Genomic DNA, 19,531 nt, shown 5'->3' with positions numbered 1-19,531 from the left:
CAGCCAGTTTGCAAACTTAGGGTGTGTCTATTTTCAATCCGGATCTGGCTGACAGCCTAAAAATGGGAAAAATATCCAGGTTTCTGCAGCTATAAATAGTTTCGTCTCAGAAGCAGCCGGTGAAGTTGCACACAAACAGCAAACTGCAACAATGTCAGAGTGATGTGAATTCTAAGTAGTCCCAACCTTGTTGCCGCATTCCAATGCAGTGAAAAGGAAACAATAATGTCATTGCCAAAGGAGGATGTTTTTTTTCCCCCAGCCCAGAGCTGCGCAATCCATTTTTATAGCGCTACCACCTCCGTCGTTTTATTTTAGTCGTTGCATAATTCGGCTCATTCATTGTTTTTTAGGGTGCGTTCTGGCATTTGTAGCCATGTTTATCGGAAGTTTATTTTCAGAACTGCAGGTAGTCGGTTCTTGTGTTAACCTTTCGCCGCAGTATTTGAGTAGTGGAAGTTCGGTTCCACATTTCTTCTAAAGTAACCTCCAAGCGAATATGCTCTAAAAAAAAAAAAGAGAATTGTTGAACCAAAATAAGATTGTTGACCGACTTAATAAAATTGCTTCAATTGGTTACACACGATTGAATTAAATTAATCCAAAGTGAATATATTAACTTTAATTAATTTTAGGGGTGTTAGAAAAAAAAATAGATTCGGCGATATTACAGCGCGCATTTCTCGAATTGAATCGACTTTTAAACATAATTTTTTTATGGGAATATTCAACAAAACGTTTTAGGGTTAGGGTTAACACATTAACTCTTTGACTGCCAAAAAACGTTAAATAACGTTTAGTAAAATCCTATGGAGGAGTGCCAAAGACGTTAAAAGACGTTTTTTTTTTTTCAAAACAGAGGTGAAACTAACCATTTTCTATTGTTGATTACTGAAAAACGGAATAAGGTAGAAACAAACTTTTTTTTCTGAAGAAAGATGAGAGTCCAATCTTTCATTTGGTAGTATGTGTGTTTCCATAGTCCAAACACATAATTTTCTGTGGACCTTGAAAGATCAGTCAAAATGCTTAAAATCGGCTGGCACCCACGGCATCCCTTTTCTGAAAACGTCTGGCAGTCAAAGAGTTAAGCATGGAAGAATGTTATTTTAATGGAACATTAAGCCTTAATATTTAATTTAATTAATTTAAATAATAATAAATAAATGTAATTAACATGAAACCTGAATTTTCAGATAAATAAATACATTTTCATACAAATCTTACAGTGTACATGTACAAGTTTACTGATTAGTATTTTCTAAATTTGAGTCCAAAAAAAAAAATCGCAATAATCAATTTATAGATCCGTATCGGGATTATCGAATCGAATCGCCAATTCACACCCCCTACTTTGGATTCATTTAATTCAATCGTGTGTTGCCAATGGAAGCAAGTTGGTCAACAATTCAATTTGTCATCTTAAATTGGTTCAACAATCCTCATTTCAGAGTGTGTGAAAAAAAAAAAAACGATCAGTTGATCTTACATTAGGTGCTGTTCTATCTTTACAAAATGAGTGACTTATTTCGCAGGTCACAGTCACAAACGAGACGCGCACGCACGCACGCACGCGTGCTGCTGTTTGTGTGTTCTTCGCTTGGGCAATTGCTGAGCGAGCCACCCAAACATCAACAGCAGGAAGACGTCTCGTTCCTAACTCCCTGTTGACCAGATAACGAGCGTACTGCAGGGGATGAACCCGAGGACGGAAAAGGGTTGATTTTGTAAATTACATTATAATTGCATGTATGCACTTTTTTTTTGGGGGGGCGAAATAAAACATGCATCGTTAGCATGATATCATGTTAGCGCGTCTACATCTCCCAGTAGACACTTCCTCCTTAATTCTTTATCTCGCCACCAGCTGCCCTCATTCTTTCTTCCCTGTTTTACATTCTTTTTTACTGTTTTTCTTTGAAGCAAGGACACACTAACCACGGAAATGTCGTATCAGCGAACACGTCAACGAATCCCGTCTCTCTCTCTCTCTCTCTCTCTCGCTCGCTCCGCAGCAGACATGGTGGACACCCAGCAGCTCCTCGCTTGGCCGGTGGGCTTCAGTCTGAGCGCCGCCGATCTGCCCGAGCTGGACGACAGCTCCCACTCGCTGGAGATGAAGCACCTGACCACGTTGGACTACGCCTCCATCTCGTCCTCGTCCTCCTCCCTGTCGCCCTCGCTCATGTCCTCCATCTCGTCCGTCGGCGTGGCCTATGACCCCAGTCCGCCGCAGGGCGAGGACCACCTCACCGATCTGGACTACGGCAGCATGCACGGCTACAGGACTCACGCAAACTTACACAGTAAGTTGTGATGTCTGATTTGTGTAGAGCACGTGTGTCCATGGTTTGAATTTTTGGGGGCGACCAGTCAAAATTGTCTTCGACAGATTTCATCAAGCTGGAGCCGGAGTCTCCCCCGCAACACAGCGACGGTCCGGCGTTCTGCAAGCTCCAGGACGACACGTCCACAGCCGCGCTCAACATTGAGTGTCGCGTGTGCGGAGATAAAGCATCCGGGTTTCACTATGGCGTCCATGCCTGTGAGGGATGTAAGGTAGGACAGACAGTGGATGGATATCTGATCAGAATGAATCCGATTTTAGGGATGTGCCAAAAAAATCTATTCTCCTAAGAATCGCAATCTTTATTTAGTATGATTCAGAATCGATTTTAAATGGCCCAAAATCAATTTTATTTAAATGATTTGATACTGTCTTCACTTTGTTTGTGTGTGCCTTCATTGGGAGCGCTGTTCATGTTGTACACGATTTGGCCAGTTGGGGGCAGTGTGGTTCTGCACGTTCTGATGCACTGTTAAGTTGTAGCCACATTAGAGAGAAAAGTTACGATCAAGTCATGCCAATAAAAGTTTTTTTTGCCGGTGAGTAATGTTAATATGAATAGTAGTTATTTTGAGTGATAAATGCGCGCTAATTAGCATTGGCGAGTCAGACTGGAGTAGATCATGACGATGCTTTGCATATCTGTAAATTGAAGCAGAAATCGAAAATCGATTCCGGATCGAAACGCAAACCCAAAAATCGGAATCTAACCGAATTTTGAGATGGTTAAAGATTCCCACTCCTATTAGATTTTTTTATATATATATTAGTGATAGACCAATATTGTTTTTTTAAGGGCGATACTGATTATTAGTAGTCAAAGAAGCTAACTGCTATTTTAAGCCAATATTAATTTTCAGAAAAATGGAAATTATTAGAATCAAAATTAAATAAAAACAATTTTTTTTAATTTCGTTTAAAAATCATAACAACAATTGCAGTGTTAAGCTAAATTAAAAACTGTAACGTTTTCCAAAATTTCAACATAATTTCTTTATTTTCATTTTATTTTTTGTAAGGAGTTCCCAGTGTCAGCATCATTTTTTATTGAGTAGAAATTTAAATAAATCCATGCAAGAAAAGTTCCCTGTGTCTCAGTTAGCAACAAATGCAAGCAAATGTAGCTAATTTGGGGGTTTTGTCAGGGTTCGTAAAAGGTTTCACAAAGGTTTATCTTCACAGACAGTAAAAAAATATATATATTAAATATGAATGTGAATATGTTCGAAATGTCTTTGCAACAAGTAAAAACCACTTGTGAACATTTTACAAATCCTGATGAAAACACTTAATTCTCTCTCTCTCTCTCTCTCTCTCTCTCTCTCTCTCTCTCTCTCTCTCTCTCTCTCTCTCTCTCTCTCTCTCTCTATATATATATATATATATATATATATATATATATGTATAGTTTTACCAATGCACCATTTTGTATTGCACGTTTTTAACGTAAAGTAACTGGATCCACGTATTGTTTGGTTGCTTTCCGAGGCAGAGTGAAAAGAACAGTCATTGTTCTTAAGTCTCGGGGGGGGGAGCGAGAAAGGGACTCGCCAGATGCGGAGGTCAGCCAAGGAGGCAAACACTTGAATTGTTTTAAAAGAGACAACATTCTTTATTGAGGCGGAGTTTCGGCCCCCTTTAACTTCCTCCTCCTTTAAATAACACACGATTTAAAAAAAAAAGGAACAGTTGCTGCCTGGAAGAATGAGATGTCGCTTAAATAAATACAATGTGTTCCAACAGAAAGTATCATGACAGGTGGTGTTTTTTTTTTTCTTGCAGGGTTTCTTCCGGCGCACCATCAGGTTAAAACTGGTGTACGATCACTGCAACCTCCACTGTCGCATTCACAAGAAGTCCCGCAACAAATGTCAGTACTGTCGCTTTCAGAAGTGTCTGAACGTCGGCATGTCACACAACGGTAAGATGGCGTCTTCGTGAGCTAGCGAAACACAACGTTAGCTTCTATCATTAAACTAAGACCTTACTTTGCTTTCATTCAAGTTCATAAATTTTTTCTTAGCTTCTTTTCACCTTAGCTAGGACCTTATTTAGGGTTAATTCAAGTTGAAGAAAACCAGAGTTAGCTTTTATTACTGTTAGTTAGGACGTGACTTAGTGTAGAATAATTGACCATAGCTTCCTGTAGCTACCATTTTAGTTAGCTATTACATAGCTTTGATCAAATTCAACTCCAACAGTTTCTTTTACAGTTAGCAATCGGGCCTTACTTAGGATTCATTCAGGTTAGCTAAAACTATAGCTTCTATTCGAGTTAGTTTTTTTATATTCCTCACTCGGCTTTAGTTTAACCCGACTATAACATCAGTTAGCTTCTATTCCATTAAACTCAGACCTTACTTAGCTTTCATTCAAGTTGATACATTTTTTCTTAGCTTCTTTTCACCTTAGCTAGGACCTTATTTAGAGTTAATTCAAGTTGAAGAAAACCAGAGTTAGCTTCTGTTAGTTAGGACGTGACTTAGTGTAGAATAATATACCATAGCTTCCTGTAGCTACCATTTTAGTTAGCTATTACATAGCTTTGATCAAATTCAACTCCACCAGTTTATTTTACAGTTAGCAATCGGGCCTTACTTAGGATTCATTCAGGTTAGCTAAAACTATAGCTTCTATTCAAGTTTTTTTTTTTTATATTCCTCACTCAGCTTTAGTTTAACCCGACTATAACATCAGTTAGCTTCTATTCCATTAAACTCAGACCTTACTTAGCTTTCATTCAAGTTGATACATTTTTTCTTAGCTTCTTTTCACCTTAGCTAGGACCTTATTTAGAGTTAATTCAAGTTGAAGAAAACCAGAGTTAGCTGCTGTTAGTTAGGACGTGACTTAGTGTAGAATAATATACCATAGCTTCCTGTAGCTACCATTTTAGTTAGCTATTACATAGCTTTGATCAAATTCAACTCCAACAGTTTATTTTACAGTTAGCAATCGGGCCTTACTTAGGATTCATTCAGGTTAGCTAAAACTATAGCTTCTATTCAAGTTTTTTTTTTTTATATTCCTCACTCAGCTTTAGTTTAACCCGACTATAACATCAGTTAGCTTCTATTCCATTACACTCAGACCTGACTTAGCTTTCATTCAAGTTGATACATTTTTTGTTAGCTTCTTTTTACCTTAGCTTGGACCTTATTTAGGGTTAATTCAAGTTAAAGAAAACCAGAGTTAGCTTCTATTACTGTTAGTTAGAAGAATAATTGACCATAGCTTCCTGTAGCTACCATTTTAGTTAGCTATTACATAGCTTTGATCAAATTCAACTCCTACAGTTTCTTTTACAATTAGCAATCGGGCCTTACTTAGGATTCATTCAGGTTAGCTAAAACTATAGCTTCTATTCCAGTTAGCTAGGACCCTAACTTTGATTACTGTTACTGTAATGAGTATGATATGACACTGCCAAGTAGCTTGTATTTCATTATTAATTAACATCAACTTTGCCAGTTAGCCACATAGCTTTGTTTACAGCCACAGCTCCATTTAGCCTCATTTGGTTGTGTTTATTTTATTTATTTATGTATTTTATTATTTATTATTTTCTTTCTAATAATAACTTCTAATATGGAACATTCACTTACGTCACTCTTCTTCATGGTGATCTATTTTGCCTGTGTGCAATGTGTATATATATATATATATATATATATATATATATTTTTTTTTTATGTGATCAATAATTGACACACAGGGTGCATAGACCACTGATTTGCTTTGTCACTGTTGTGGGCTTGTTGCCCAGTTGTTTGGTTCGTTTATAAAAAAAAAAAAGAAGAAAAAAGAAAAAAAAGGTTTGATTTGTTTGTTTAAGGTGGGCTGTCACCTCCCATTCACACGCAACTGCTTGGACTTGAATGAGATGATTAATGACATTTCATTGTCATACTAAAATATACATTAAGACCAAGCTTTTACCTTCCATCCATCCATTTTCTTTACATCATTTGGGTGTGCTAACCCAGCTGACTTTTTTGGGGCGAAAAAAAAAAAATTCACCAGTGAATTGTAGGCACATACAGTATAAACAAATTCTCACATTCACACCCAAGGACAATTTTACAGTCTTCCATGAACCTAACATACAACATTGAATTTGAACTTGTATTTTTAATTTTAACTTGACATACAGTCATGAATACACGCTTCAGGCTGTAGGCCACAAAAGAAACTGGCACTGAGATATGTTTTATAATTTGCTGCCAGGAGGTGTTCCACCATTCATTAAAAGACAATTACGACAACTGGTCCAGGCACATTTCTGTTGCCCGCATGTGAAAAATCCTAGGATGGTGTAACATTGACAGCAAAAGACAACAAAGTCAAATAGGTTGTGTCTTCATTAGCATGTATTGTCAACTCCCTCTTGAAATCCTTATTTTTTGTCCTTGTTACTCTTAGTTACAATATGTTGCCATTTTCACATTTTCAAGAATTTCACATTCTCTAAATTTGTAAAAAAAAATCCAGTTGCTTTTAGCAACATTAAATTTAAACGGTACACATGAAAAAAAACCTCAAGTACTGTTTGAAGACTATCTTTGTCTTCCGCGTGTTCGTTGTTGTTCGGGTAGAGAGATTGTTGATTCATTGAATACAGACTGGAGATCGGTAAACAGATCCTTCGAAGGATTTATGTTACAGAATATTCTGGACACGAGCGGGTTTAAAAAAGCACAGCTGCTCCTCGCTCATTGTGTTATTTCAGCGGACTCACAGCATTCTTATACTATCTTGAAGAGCAGTATCGTAAAACCCCCAAATTGTTCCCCACCCCCCCCCCCTTTTTTTTTTTTGCCCCCAGCCCTGACTGGCCCATTGATGTGGAAACAGACGAGGTCTTTTAGACATGATGACATGAGCAAAAAATTGTGACAGCACTTACAAAGACACATCCACAGATAACTCTTTGACTGCCAAAAACGTTAAATAACGTTTCGTAAAATCCAATGGAGGAGTGCCAAAGACTTTAAAAGACGTTTTTTTTCAAAACAGGTGAAACTAACCATTTTCTATTGTTGATTACTCAAAAACGGAATAAGGTAGAAACAAACTTTTTTTTTCTGATGGAAGATGAGAGTCCAATCTTGTTTTAGCAGTATGTGTGTTTCCATAGTCCAAACACATAATTTTCTATGGACCTTGAAAGATCAGTCAAAATGCTTAAAATCGGCTGGCACCCACGGCATCCCTTTTCTGAAAACGTCTGGCAGTCAAAGAGTTAGAAGTTCTACTGAGGAAATAAGTAAATTAAAACAGTTATGACTAAATCTAGACAGAAGAACCTCAACAGTACCCAATGCAGTAAAATAAGTTGGATAATAATTTTGCCCGGAGTCCTTCAAAAACAAACTACGTGTTGATTTCCCAGTTTCTAGCATATTCAAACTTAAATTAAGAAGCTTTTTTTTTTTTTGCGTAAGTTTGATCATTTTGAGGATTTATTGTGAGGGACAGCAAGGATCCATTTCTAATGGAAATTGTTGTGACTTGTCTTTCCGCTGTTCCTGAGTTGTGTTTTTTTTTTTTTTTTTTTTGCTTGCGTCATTTCGCAGCTATTCGTTTTGGCCGGATGCCCCAGGCGGAGAAGGAGAAACTGCTGGCGGAGTTCTCGTCCGACATGGAGCACATTCACCCGGAGGCGGCCGATCTGAGGGCCTTGGCCAAACATTTGTACGAGGCCTATCTCAAGTACTTCCCACTCACCAAGGCCAAGGCCAGGGCCATCCTCTCTGGCAAGACCGGAGACAATGCGGTAAGAAACGCTCCCGGTATTTCATTCTTTACTATACTTGACTTTTACAGTTGGAATCTCCGTGTCCAAAATAATCAAAGTACCTGTAATATGATATGGGAAAAAAATCCCACTGAGATCAATTATGTGCAGGAAATATTTTAAAATCACATTTCAACAAAGGGCTAAAAGTTTAAGACTTTGGGGTAAAATTTCAAGGTGATCCCTTAACCTTTACAGCTGAACTTAATTTGACCTTCTTCCAGCTGTTCAACGTTTTAGTACTTTTTCTAGAACTTACTGTTCTTAAAAAGAACCTCAAAAGGCAAAATTCAAGTGTTTAAAGGGGAAGTCACCTTCCAAGTGTTCTCAATATGTTCTACTGTATGATGTCCCCACAAGTCTAAAACACTGTATTCTGATGGTTATTGCGGTTTATGGAATATGAATGACACAATAAAATCCACCCGTTTTTATCCATCTCAGGGGGGCGGCCATTTTTCCACTTGCTGTCGACTGTAAATGACATCACAGTTGTTCAGGGCTAGACTGGCACAAAAAATTGGCCCTGGCATTTTGACATAGGCCCACCGGGCATCTGCCCAGTATGCCAGATGGCAAGTCCAGCTCTGCCTGTCGGTAAAAAAAGTACATTATCAGTCAGGATTTTTTTATTACCTTATTGGTAAAATTATGGGTTATATTATTACATTTTCAAGAAATTATTATTTCATCGATGATGGCTGAATTGATGTTTAGTGAGGTGCGCTTATGGTTCACTTGCTTATGTGACGCATTATTTGCAAATAACAAAAGCAGTGTTCATTTAATGCATTAGTAACAATGTCAGTTTTTAAACAATTCATATTTCTTATAAAAGCCATGTTCACACTTTGTGAATGTAGCACAGACTCACTACAGGTCTGTAGTGAGGCGTTTCTCTCACTAGTTTCCACATGTCTTGGCTTTCACATTTGCGTGGTCACGCTCGATAACAGGAAACATGGATCGTTCCAAATTTCTTTTTTCATCTAAATCCAAATGTCAGAACAGCCATAACTTTTTGTTTTCAGTGTGTGGATGTTGACATAAAAAAAAATTTTTAAAAAAGATTTTTTTGCAGTACCGGTGTAGTAATGGTACAAGACTGAGGTTTTGGGTACTAAAGTATCAATAGTGTGACATCATCAATAATTACTGAATACTCATTTTATAATTTTGTGACAGCGCTCAGAACTCAAACAGTAAAGATGGATGAAAACATGTTAATCCTCAAATAATAGTAGTAGTTACAGTAGCTGCAGTAGTTGTTAACAATAGCAGAGACTCAAGAACAGCACAAGCATTATCTATTCTGTAGCGTGTCTGTGTCAAGTGGGTAGGGTTCAAGGCTCGTCAGTTAGCTTGTTATGACTGTTCATGACAGCGATAGCCGCCAAATGGCTCTCGGAATCATCTGTTCGTTGCGGGGAGTCTCGCTGTGCTTATTCACTCAGATGCTGCGCAACCAAGAGTGCACAGGGGAGCCAAAAGTCAAAGCACACTTGAACCGATTAAATCAACAATTTTTTTAAACAAATGTAGAATGGAAACAGACAGGAAACAATATTATTAAAAAATAATAAACTTTTTGGTACGGTTTTGCTCTGTGTAAAAATGTCTGAAAACATCAGCAAAAATGCTACTTTCAGTCAAATAAAATTTTCAAATTTTTGGCACTAATACCATTTTATCTATCATTTTAACTTTTCTTAGATTCCCAGGATGCACTGCAGGTGTTGCTTACCGGAAGTTCGACACATATGCTTTTCAGTTTATTGGCCCCCTCAGTGTTTACATGGACCCAATGCCAGTTGCAGTGCGAATATCAAGTTTCTGAACAAAGTGTGTCAATACTGGGGTTTCCATTCACCCTTTTTTTTTTAATTCGAATTTTCAAGAAATGCAAAAATAAAACTGAATGAAATTCGAAAAAGGGCCCAAAATTCGCAAGAACATTTATACGCTTGGAGGGGGTGGATTGTGAAGCGTATCGAAAAAAAGGAAAATGCAAATTTTGGCTATGGAATCGGGTTTTGCGAATAAACTCAGACACGACCGCATACATGTCGCACTTTTTTTTGACCGGATCATACAGACGTTTGTAGTCACAAAGCATTAGCGGACGATAAAGTAAAGGTATGTTTTTTTCGGGGGGGGGGGGGGGCAACAAAACAGAAATCTTTTTGGAATTAACTAGACAAAGTGCAATTTCTGCCGAAATTGCGCGGGAATGCTAAAAAGCTAAATGCAAATTTTTGAATGCATGTGCTTATGAAGTAAATTGAAAGATAAATGATGTGGAAAATTAGAACATTTTAATTGTAGTTAAATTACAAATGCAATCTGTCTAAAGTGGGATTTAATCATTTCAGAGAAATCCAACAACCATCCATTTCCTAATCTGATCAGTTCGGTATCGCACTAATGCACTAAAATGTGGTCCAAGCGAGGTTTGAACCCAGGTTCTCCGTGGTAGGTGGCAATTGCTCTAAGCACTGACCTAACTTGACTTGTTCAAATTCATGGCTAATGGCGTACTTATTTTGAAACGTGTCACCGGATGCTGAGAAATTTCAATGTCTGTCCCATTGAAAATGAATGGGGAAAAGTTCATATTTTACGTTAAATCGAATATTAACTCTTTGACTGCCAGACATTTTCAGAAAAGGGATGCCGTAGGTGCCAGCCGATTTTAAGCATTTTGACTGATCTTTCAAGGTCCATAGAAAATTAGGTGTTTGGACTATGGAAACACACATACTACCAAATGAAAGATTGGACTCTCATCTTTCATCAGAAAAAAAAAGTTTGTTTCTACCTTATTCCGTTTTTCAGTAATCAACAATAGAAAATGGTTAGTTTCACCTCTGTTTTGAAACAAACGTCTTTTAACGTCTTTGGCACTCCTCCATAGGATTTTACTAAACGTTATTTAACGTTTTTGGCAGTCAAAGAGTTAATGCAATTTTAGATGGAAAACAGAAAAAAAAACGCTACGGTTTATCAAGAATTACAAAAGCAAACTCTTTTTTAAATTAATTATTTATTTATTTTTACAAAAGCAAACTCATATGACGCTTTCTGTTCTTCTTCTTTTAAATTACTGGTTCATCACATCACTATGGTGTATACCGCCCCCTACAGCGGCGGAGTCCCCTCTCAATATTCGCAAAAGAAGAACAAACGGAAACGGGTATAAGCCACATTTTCAGTAAATTCGTTTAAAAGAATTTGAAACAAGTAGATGGAAACCTGACTATTAATATCTTCGCATCATGTAAATCTGCTTCTCACTGATTCATAATGTCTCGCAGCCGTTTGTCATCCATGACATGAAGTCGCTAATGGAGGGAGAGCAGTTCATCAACTGCCGGCAGATGCCCGTTCAAGAGCACGAGCAGCAGACGTCCGCCATTTCCGCCACAAACGGAGGTGAGGTGGCCACGAAAACAACCCCCACGCCACCGCCACTTTGAAGGTTGCATCTACCATAACAAAGGAAATACAGCATAACAAATAAAGATAGACGCTAACACATACAAATGATATCGAAGAACAATGTTCCTACAATGAGGAATGCCCGACTTTATTTAGAAACATATTCCCAAACAAAGCACACATTGTTATTCGCAGGTGCACTTCTGGGGTCGGAGTACAGCTTCGTGGGGATGCCTAACGTCACAGACCACGGAACCACAAACGCCGTCGAGCTGCGTTTCTTCCACAGCTGCCAATCCCGCGCGGCCGAAGCTGTGAGGGAAGTGACCGAGTTTGCCAAAAGCATCCCGGGATTCGTCGACCTGGATCTTAATGATCAGGTGAGACGCAAACCTTCCTCTGGTATTTATTTCCTGTCGTTTTATCGCTTTTTGATTATCCAGCAGCATATAGAATGCTATAATAATAATACAATAGTGGTGATGATGATTGAGGTGGCTCGGGCATCTGGTTCGGATGCCTCCTGGACGCCTCCCTGGGGAGGTGTTCCGGGCATGTCCTACCGGCGGGAGGCCCAGGACACGCTGGAGAGACTACGTCTCTCGGCTGGCCTGGGAACGCCTTGGGATCCCGTCGGAGGAGCTGGCTGAAGTGGCTGGGGAGAGGGAAGTCAGGGCTTCCCTGCTAAAGCTGCTGCTAAAGCCCCACCCTGGATAAGCGGGAAAAAAAAAAAACATATACAGTATAATACTAATACAGGCTCCATTTGATGTCTATTTTGTTCTTTCCAGGTGACGTTGCTGAAGTACGGCGTGATCGAGGTCCTCATCATCATGATGGCGGTGCTGATGAACAAAGACGGCACCCTCATCTCTTACGGCCAAATCTTCATGACGCGCGAGTTCCTCAAGAGTCTGCGCAAGCCATTTTGCCACCTGCTGGAACCCAAGTTCGAGTTCTCCGTCAAGTTCAACACGTTAGAGCTGGACGACAGCGACATGGCGCTCTTCCTGGCCGTCATTATCCTCAGTGGAGGTGAGTGCTGATGAGGATTGAAGATGTTTAGTCTCATTACATATTTCAAGCATTTGCAGGTCAGCATTTTTTATTCTTATTTTTTAAATATATTTTAGTATTTTTTTATATATATATTTTTATGACAGTTCCCCTGAGGTTTTCAGAATTGCATGGCGGGCCTGATTAAATGCTCGCGTGTGTTGTCTGAGGCCATATAAAGTCTCCGTAGTCTCAAATATTTATACAGGGATGTGATTTGTCCGCTAATTCGCGGAATTCCGCTTTTTTTATCTCCCCCCCCCCACAAAAAAAAAATTGTTTTTTTATTTTTTTATTTATTTTATTTATTTTATTTTTTTAGTAGTTCATTGTGTATGCACATGACTCCGACAGATAACATCTTCTGCTATAACAAAGACATTTGTGGTATGCTCTAATATGAGTTACTTTTCATTTGGTCATGATACAATTATTTGTTCATGAAATTTGAACTCTTCAACATTATTTATGTGTTAACTTAGTAATCACATTAGTTAGATATGATGATATTCTCAGTGATAGTTTTTAAAAGCAAAGGCAGTCCAATGTTTTTGAATGTGACTGATTTTGAGTTGACTAAAACTGCCATTTTATATGGGATAGTTCAATATACATTGGAAATTTATGCTGTTGTTTTGTCTATTTCTTTGTCATGTGAGTGCATTGAAAGTACTTAAAAATGAACCCATGAGCTCCGGGGGGCTTCTCCCCCCTTGTCCCCCCACCAGGGCACTGCCCTGGACCTAGCTGGGTGCCAGCGGCCCCCAGACCCCCGGCTAAATTTTCAGATAATTTCACTTTGGTCAAATCACATCCCTGTTTATAGGATGGAAATGGAATGAGGAATTCCCGTAATCAAGCAATGGAAAATTGAGTGTGACAAAATGTCCAATCACTGTTTTATATGTATTATTTTAGGGGTGTTAAAAGTAATGCAATTTAGACAGCTGAGAGTCAACAGACCACAAAAATCATTATTTTCATTAATGGCTGCTTGGCTTTGACATTTGTAGGGCAAATCCGAACGATTTTGGGTAATGGCGCTGATTAGCGTCGCGGTAAAGGTCAGTCCTTGAACCCGATATGACGGCAAGTCCGACATTTAAGTCACTTATTAACTTAAATGGCTGTGATTAGAGCTGGAAATGAAGATAAATGGATTATTTGAAGAATAATCTGATCAATTGTTTTACGTAGGCCAAAGTTATCCTTAGTGACATTTAGGAGCCAGTGCCCTAATGAATCATCATAACTGCCATTCACATACATGTCGAATGCTGGCACCAACTTGACACCTAAATGTTATGTCTTTAATGTGACGGCTAGTGAGTTATTCATGATAACCTCCACCATATTTAATAAAAATAAACAGGAAGACTCAAAAATAATCCACAATTTAACACATTCACTCCCAGACATTTTCACTGAAGCAACCCCCTTCGCTCCCAGCTGTTTTACTTTATTTTGACTGATTTTGCAAGGCCCACGGAATATTGTGTTCTATTGCTATATAAACATGGAACCTACCAAAAGAAAGATTAGAGTCTCTTCTTTAATCTGGGAAAAAAAGCATATTTGTATTTGTTTCTGTTTTGCAGCAATTAGCATTAGAATATAGCTATGTTTCATCATTATTCACAAACTTGTTGAAAACACTGGCAAAAAAGAGCTCGTTGAAACATGACCCTGGCTGATCTCTTATACTCTGCTGCCACCTGCTGGCCTTTTTTTTGTAATAACTACCGTTGCTTAAAGCGATCTCTTAGGTCAGAAGCTGCATCGAAGCCTTCCGTATTCTCTAGCATAAAAAAACAACATAATAAACGTATATACGTTTTTGGGACTGAAGGACAACGTGTTAAAAAGCGTGTGTATATAAGTTTTGGGGTTTGAATGAGTTTAACTATCACAGCACAAGTCCAGTGTTTAATTGACTCCCACAGAGTTGAATTTAACACTTTTTCAGAGTTTGTACACTCTAAAAACATTTGGGTCAAAAGTAACCCAATTATGGATTTTTAAAAAATGCACCGATCCACTTTATGGGTCAATTTGACCCAAATTTGAGTCAAGAAATTGGTATTTTTACTTGGGTCAAAAAATTTGGTGATTTTGTATGCCCAGGAAATTGGGTCAAATTGACCCAGGTTTAGGATCGGTCCATTTTTGACCCATAGTTTTTACAGTGTATAGCTTCACACGCTCTCTAGAGTTAAATCAACACTTTTTAAACAATTAAATATTTTACACTGGGAGAGATTTTTAACTCACTAAGCAGAGTCAGTGTTACTTTGACACCTTAAAAGTCTACCTGACTCGGATTAGTTCTTCGACAAAAACTTAGCATCGAAGACCATCAACTCTACCCCAACCCTTGACCTCTCTGTGCTGTCGCGCAGACCGCCCGGGCCTGCTGAACGTCAAGCCCATCGAGCAGCTCCAGGAGACGGTGCTGCACTCCCTGGAGCTGCAGCTGAAAGTCAGCCACCCGGACTCCCTGCAGCTGTTCGCCAAGCTGCTCCAGAAGATGACCGACCTGCGGCAGATCGTCACCGACCACGTGCATCTCATCCAGCTGCTCAAGAAGACCGAGGTGGACATGTTGCTGCACCCGCTGCTGCAGGAGATCATGAAGGACTTGTATTAGAGAAATGTGACCGCGACGGATGAGGTTGCGACAATTGGGACAGTTGAGAAAGAGAGCAGGAAAAAACAGGAAGGTCAAGAGTGTTTGTGTCTGGTCTAGACTGCGCACAGTCATCCCTCCCATGGTTTCGCCTTGCAAAACCGCAGCGTGTAGTTGGGCTTCCTACCCGAGAGAGTTCTGATTGGCAGGCTGGACGGACTCGCAGCCTGGAGGGCAAATGTAACTGTGAACGCCACGCAATGTGTTTGTTTGTGTGCCGCTTATGTACGTGCTTTCGCACACACACACAAAGCACGAGAACGTCCGCGATGTTCAACAGTGTCACGGGATCAAATACGTAAGTCACCTGCACCCGTCCCTCCATCTTGTCAGCTTCATCTGAGCGACAAGACGAACAATCAGATTGGTTCCTTTCAAATATTTTCAGTGTCAGCTGTGAGGGAACAATCAAGATGAACGTGTCACTGCTGTGCCTTTTTGCTGCACGGTAAAAGTATTACGAATACAGTAGAGTACAGTGGAACCTTCAATTGCGCTCATTTCAAAACCATTATTGTATAGCGAAAAACAATATGGCGGAATGACTTCAGAGTGCTAACAGCAATAGATTAACTTAACCAGTGGCAAAAGCATCCCCATTGCTTACTGATTGGCTGATCCGTGACCTCTTCCAAATATCTCTCTCAGATAACTCTGCCCCCCTGGGTGAGCTCCAAGAAAACTAAGCGCAGTGTGAAAGGCCTTCAGGTTGAGCTGCAAATGATGGAAGCTTGAACTACTTGTCTAATTGAGCCATTTTCAGCAGTAAAAAGTTAATATTTTGTCCAGAATTAATTTGATAACTTCATTATGGTGAGCACCAAAAAAACTAAGCGCAGTATGAAAAGGCTTTTGGATTGAGCTACACATGATGGAAGCTTGAACTCTTAAAGGGATACTTGACTCATTGAGCCAGTTTCAGCAGTAAAAAGTTAATATTTTGTCCAGAATTAATTTGATAACTTCATTATGTTGAGCACCAAGAAAACTAAGCGCAGTGTGAAAAGGCCTTCAGGTTGAGCTACACATGATGGAAGCTCGAACTCTTAAAGGGATACTTGACTCATTGAGCCAGTTTCAGCAGTAAAAAGTTAATATTTTGTCCAGAATTAATTTGATAACTTCATTATGTTGAGCACCAAGAAAACTAAGCGCAGTGTGAAAATGCCTTCAGGTTGAGCTGCACATGATGGAAGCTCGAACTCTTAAAGGGATACTTGACTCATTGAGTCATTTTCAGCAGTAAAAAGTTAAGATTTTGTCCAGAATTAATTTGATAACTTCATTATGGTGAGTACCAAGAAAACTAAGCGCAGTGTGAAAAGGCCTTCGGGTTGAGCTTGAACTCTTAAGTTGTTTTGGACTTTTGGGCTGTCATCTTTGGAGGTTCCACTGTACAAGCAGTATTTAAAACATATTGTATGTACTCCCAATTGGTTGTTATTGTCTTTGTATGGATCCTTTTTTTTTTTTTTTTCAAATAATTTTTGCCTCACATGCCAACGCAGGGTTCCAGTCGTGCCTTATCAATCGATCATTGTGATGTTGTCTTTAAGATGGAAAGACAGATAGAGCGATCTGATTGGTTTGATGTAAATAAATCAAGATCTTTTCTAACTTTTGCACGTGCGTCTGCTGCGGGGAATTGCTTAAGAGGCGCCAAAACATTTCCAAAGAGCTCCTCGAAGAGCCTCAACTCTTGGAATCGTTTTTTACGGCGGCGGTGACATCAGCGCCTCTTAGCGAACGCACACACACACACACACACACACACACACACATACACACACACACACACACACACACCCTGCTGGTACGATTGCAACACTCCTTTTTTTTTTGTGGAGTTCAAAACGACATTTATATGTTGACGTAATCACCCGCCTTTCGTTGCGCGTCGTCTTAAGAGGTGAAGTAGAAGCGTTGAGGGTGGATCACATGACGGCCGTCAGGGTCGAACGGAGGACGTTCACATTAGCTGTGAGGTCATTTCAACAAGCCCACACACATGAGTTGACACAGCCTTATCATTATATCTTTTTTAACCATTTAATGACTACCTTCAACAAAGTGACAGCATGTGAAAAATAGGATATATGAAAATTAGGAGTGTCAAAATTAGTACGTTAATTTAAAGTTCCTTTAATGCCACTAATTATTTTAACTTTTTACTTGTAAAGCCTGTCCTGGAAGAATTCCAGTCACAACGCCGCAGACACGTCCACGTCAAAATTGAACAGTAATACATTTAATAATAATGAATACATTTGTGGAGAAGAGATTGGGGTCAAGTTGTATTTTACAATTTTAAAAATGTGCAGAATTTCAGAAGTTACTTCATGTTAAAGATTAGTCACCAATGTCTTACAAATGCAATTATGCCATCTAGTGGCAGAAAAATGACCTCAACACAAATCAATATCACACTTTTTTTACAGTACAGTACATCTTTTTAATTCTCAATTTTATGAATTATTATGAAATTACTGTATCAATCACTAAACGATGCAGCCATATTTCTATTAGTTTAAGATTTGTTTCCACTTTTATGTTAACAAGACTATTAAAAACTTAAAAATTAATTGTACATTTTATTGTAATTTGCGATTAATCGTGAGTTAACTATTGAAGTCATGCGATTAATTGCAATTTTTGATCACCTGACACCCCTAAAAATATTCCATTCTTTGGTCAATAAGATGTTATTAACCACACAGGCAATGTTTTACGTCACGTTTTAGCATCCTGCAAGTACAATGAATAATTCTTATGAATCGTTTAAACATACAAAATAAAACTGAAATAAAGTCAAATGACTCACCTTCATGTGATCTGTGACAGATGTGGAAGGAATAAAAGGTTGACTAATTTTAACATTCTGAACAGGTTTGTGAATACAAGTTGACTACTGTTTATTTTAGTTTCACGTCGTCATATTCAAGTAAAATTACTCAACCTTTCATAATGTCCAGCAGTGAGTTGACTATTCATCCTGCTTTTTAAGTCTTCTCAACTCTAATACAAAAAGAGAGAGTAAGAGTAAGAGATAAACAAAGGCTCTAAAATTGAACCTTGTGGAACTCCATAAGACAAAATAAAGCTAAAATAAGACGAATGTACTTAAAAGGAACCCCGACTAACTATGAGAATCATTTTTTTCCCAAATTCATTTCCAGTTTAATACATTTTGTAGAAACTTTATTTGGACGTACGTCGCCATTGTTATTTACGTGGCAATCTGAAAGGCGTATAAAGAAAGCAACGTAAGCCTCGTAGCGTTCCTAAAGGAACAACATGCGATCGGGAGAGTCACCCGAGTCAGTTTTTTTTTTTTTTTTTTTTTTTTAAAAGGAGAGCAATGATGATGTCAAATCGAATGAACAATACTGAGCTCTCCTGAAAAAAAAATAATAATAAAAAAAAAAAAGGGAGAGTCACCCCTCCCCCACGCGGCGCTCTCGTTTCGCCAAACACATTCAAGAGTTTTGATCGTCAGTTTAGGAACGATACCTTGCTCTCTTTATATGGCGGCGTACGTCCAAATAAAGTTTCTACAAAATGTATTAAACTGGAAATGATTTTTGAAAAATGAATCTCATAGATATGATAGTAAAAAAAAAAATAATAATATAGAGCAAACTTGTCATTACAGAATTAAAATAAAACTAAACATTTTTTCATTAAGACTAATTCATACAAAGTCAAATGACTCAGCGTTTTGACATGGGATGGAAGGAAAGTGAGCCAACCGTTCGTTTCCTGATGTTGCAATATTTTCCATTTCCTATTCTGTAGTCGTCACAAGCATTTTCCCACCTTTCATCATATAAGATAAAGTACGTGAGAGGGTCAAAATATTCAGCAGCGGTCAAACCAATACCTCGTCTAAGTGAGCCATTTTTGTGAGGCAGAATCGCATCAACTCTCACTGGATTACAAGTATGGGAATGAAGACTGAAGAATTCCATCGCCCTCCTGTTTGACGCTCATGTTATTCCCAAATGCCGATGTTTGATGTGTGTCATTTTGTGCCAAACAGTAGTTTTTCTTGATTTTTTATTTTTTTTTCCGGGGGGGGGGGGGGGAGCGCTTTCAAGATGTCACATGGGAGAGAATATGGCGGCGTGAGAAAGCAGAGCAGAGGAAAATAACCCTTTGGAATTGGCAGGAGACGGCGGGGGATTCACGCTCGGGGGGCGGGGGAGGG

The 19,531-nt window shown here is 38.8% G+C and overlaps 1 protein-coding gene across 1 annotated transcript in view; it reads left to right on the top strand.

Annotated features, from left to right (window-relative positions):
• pparg (peroxisome proliferator-activated receptor gamma) overlaps nucleotides 1-16,941 on the top strand; it is a 37,812-nt gene extending 20,871 nt beyond the window's left edge. Inside the window, exons 2-9 of the mRNA XM_077572699.1 lie at nucleotides 2,016-2,306; nucleotides 2,393-2,559; nucleotides 4,130-4,268; nucleotides 7,924-8,123; nucleotides 11,459-11,576; nucleotides 11,778-11,962; nucleotides 12,374-12,617; nucleotides 15,038-16,941. Of these exons, the coding sequence (XP_077428825.1) occupies nucleotides 2,016-2,306; nucleotides 2,393-2,559; nucleotides 4,130-4,268; nucleotides 7,924-8,123; nucleotides 11,459-11,576; nucleotides 11,778-11,962; nucleotides 12,374-12,617; nucleotides 15,038-15,285 (1,592 nt within the window). The 3' untranslated portion in view covers nucleotides 15,286-16,941. The remainder of the gene's footprint in view (nucleotides 1-2,015; nucleotides 2,307-2,392; nucleotides 2,560-4,129; nucleotides 4,269-7,923; nucleotides 8,124-11,458; nucleotides 11,577-11,777; nucleotides 11,963-12,373; nucleotides 12,618-15,037) is intronic.
• The last annotated feature ends 2,590 nt before the right edge of the window (nucleotides 16,942-19,531 follow it).

The sequence above is a fragment of the Vanacampus margaritifer genome, chromosome 8, assembly GCF_051991255.1.
Source record: "Vanacampus margaritifer isolate UIUO_Vmar chromosome 8, RoL_Vmar_1.0, whole genome shotgun sequence".
Taxonomy (NCBI): Eukaryota; Metazoa; Chordata; class Actinopteri; order Syngnathiformes; family Syngnathidae; genus Vanacampus; species Vanacampus margaritifer.
This window is presented reverse-complemented; position numbering and strand designations above follow the sequence as displayed.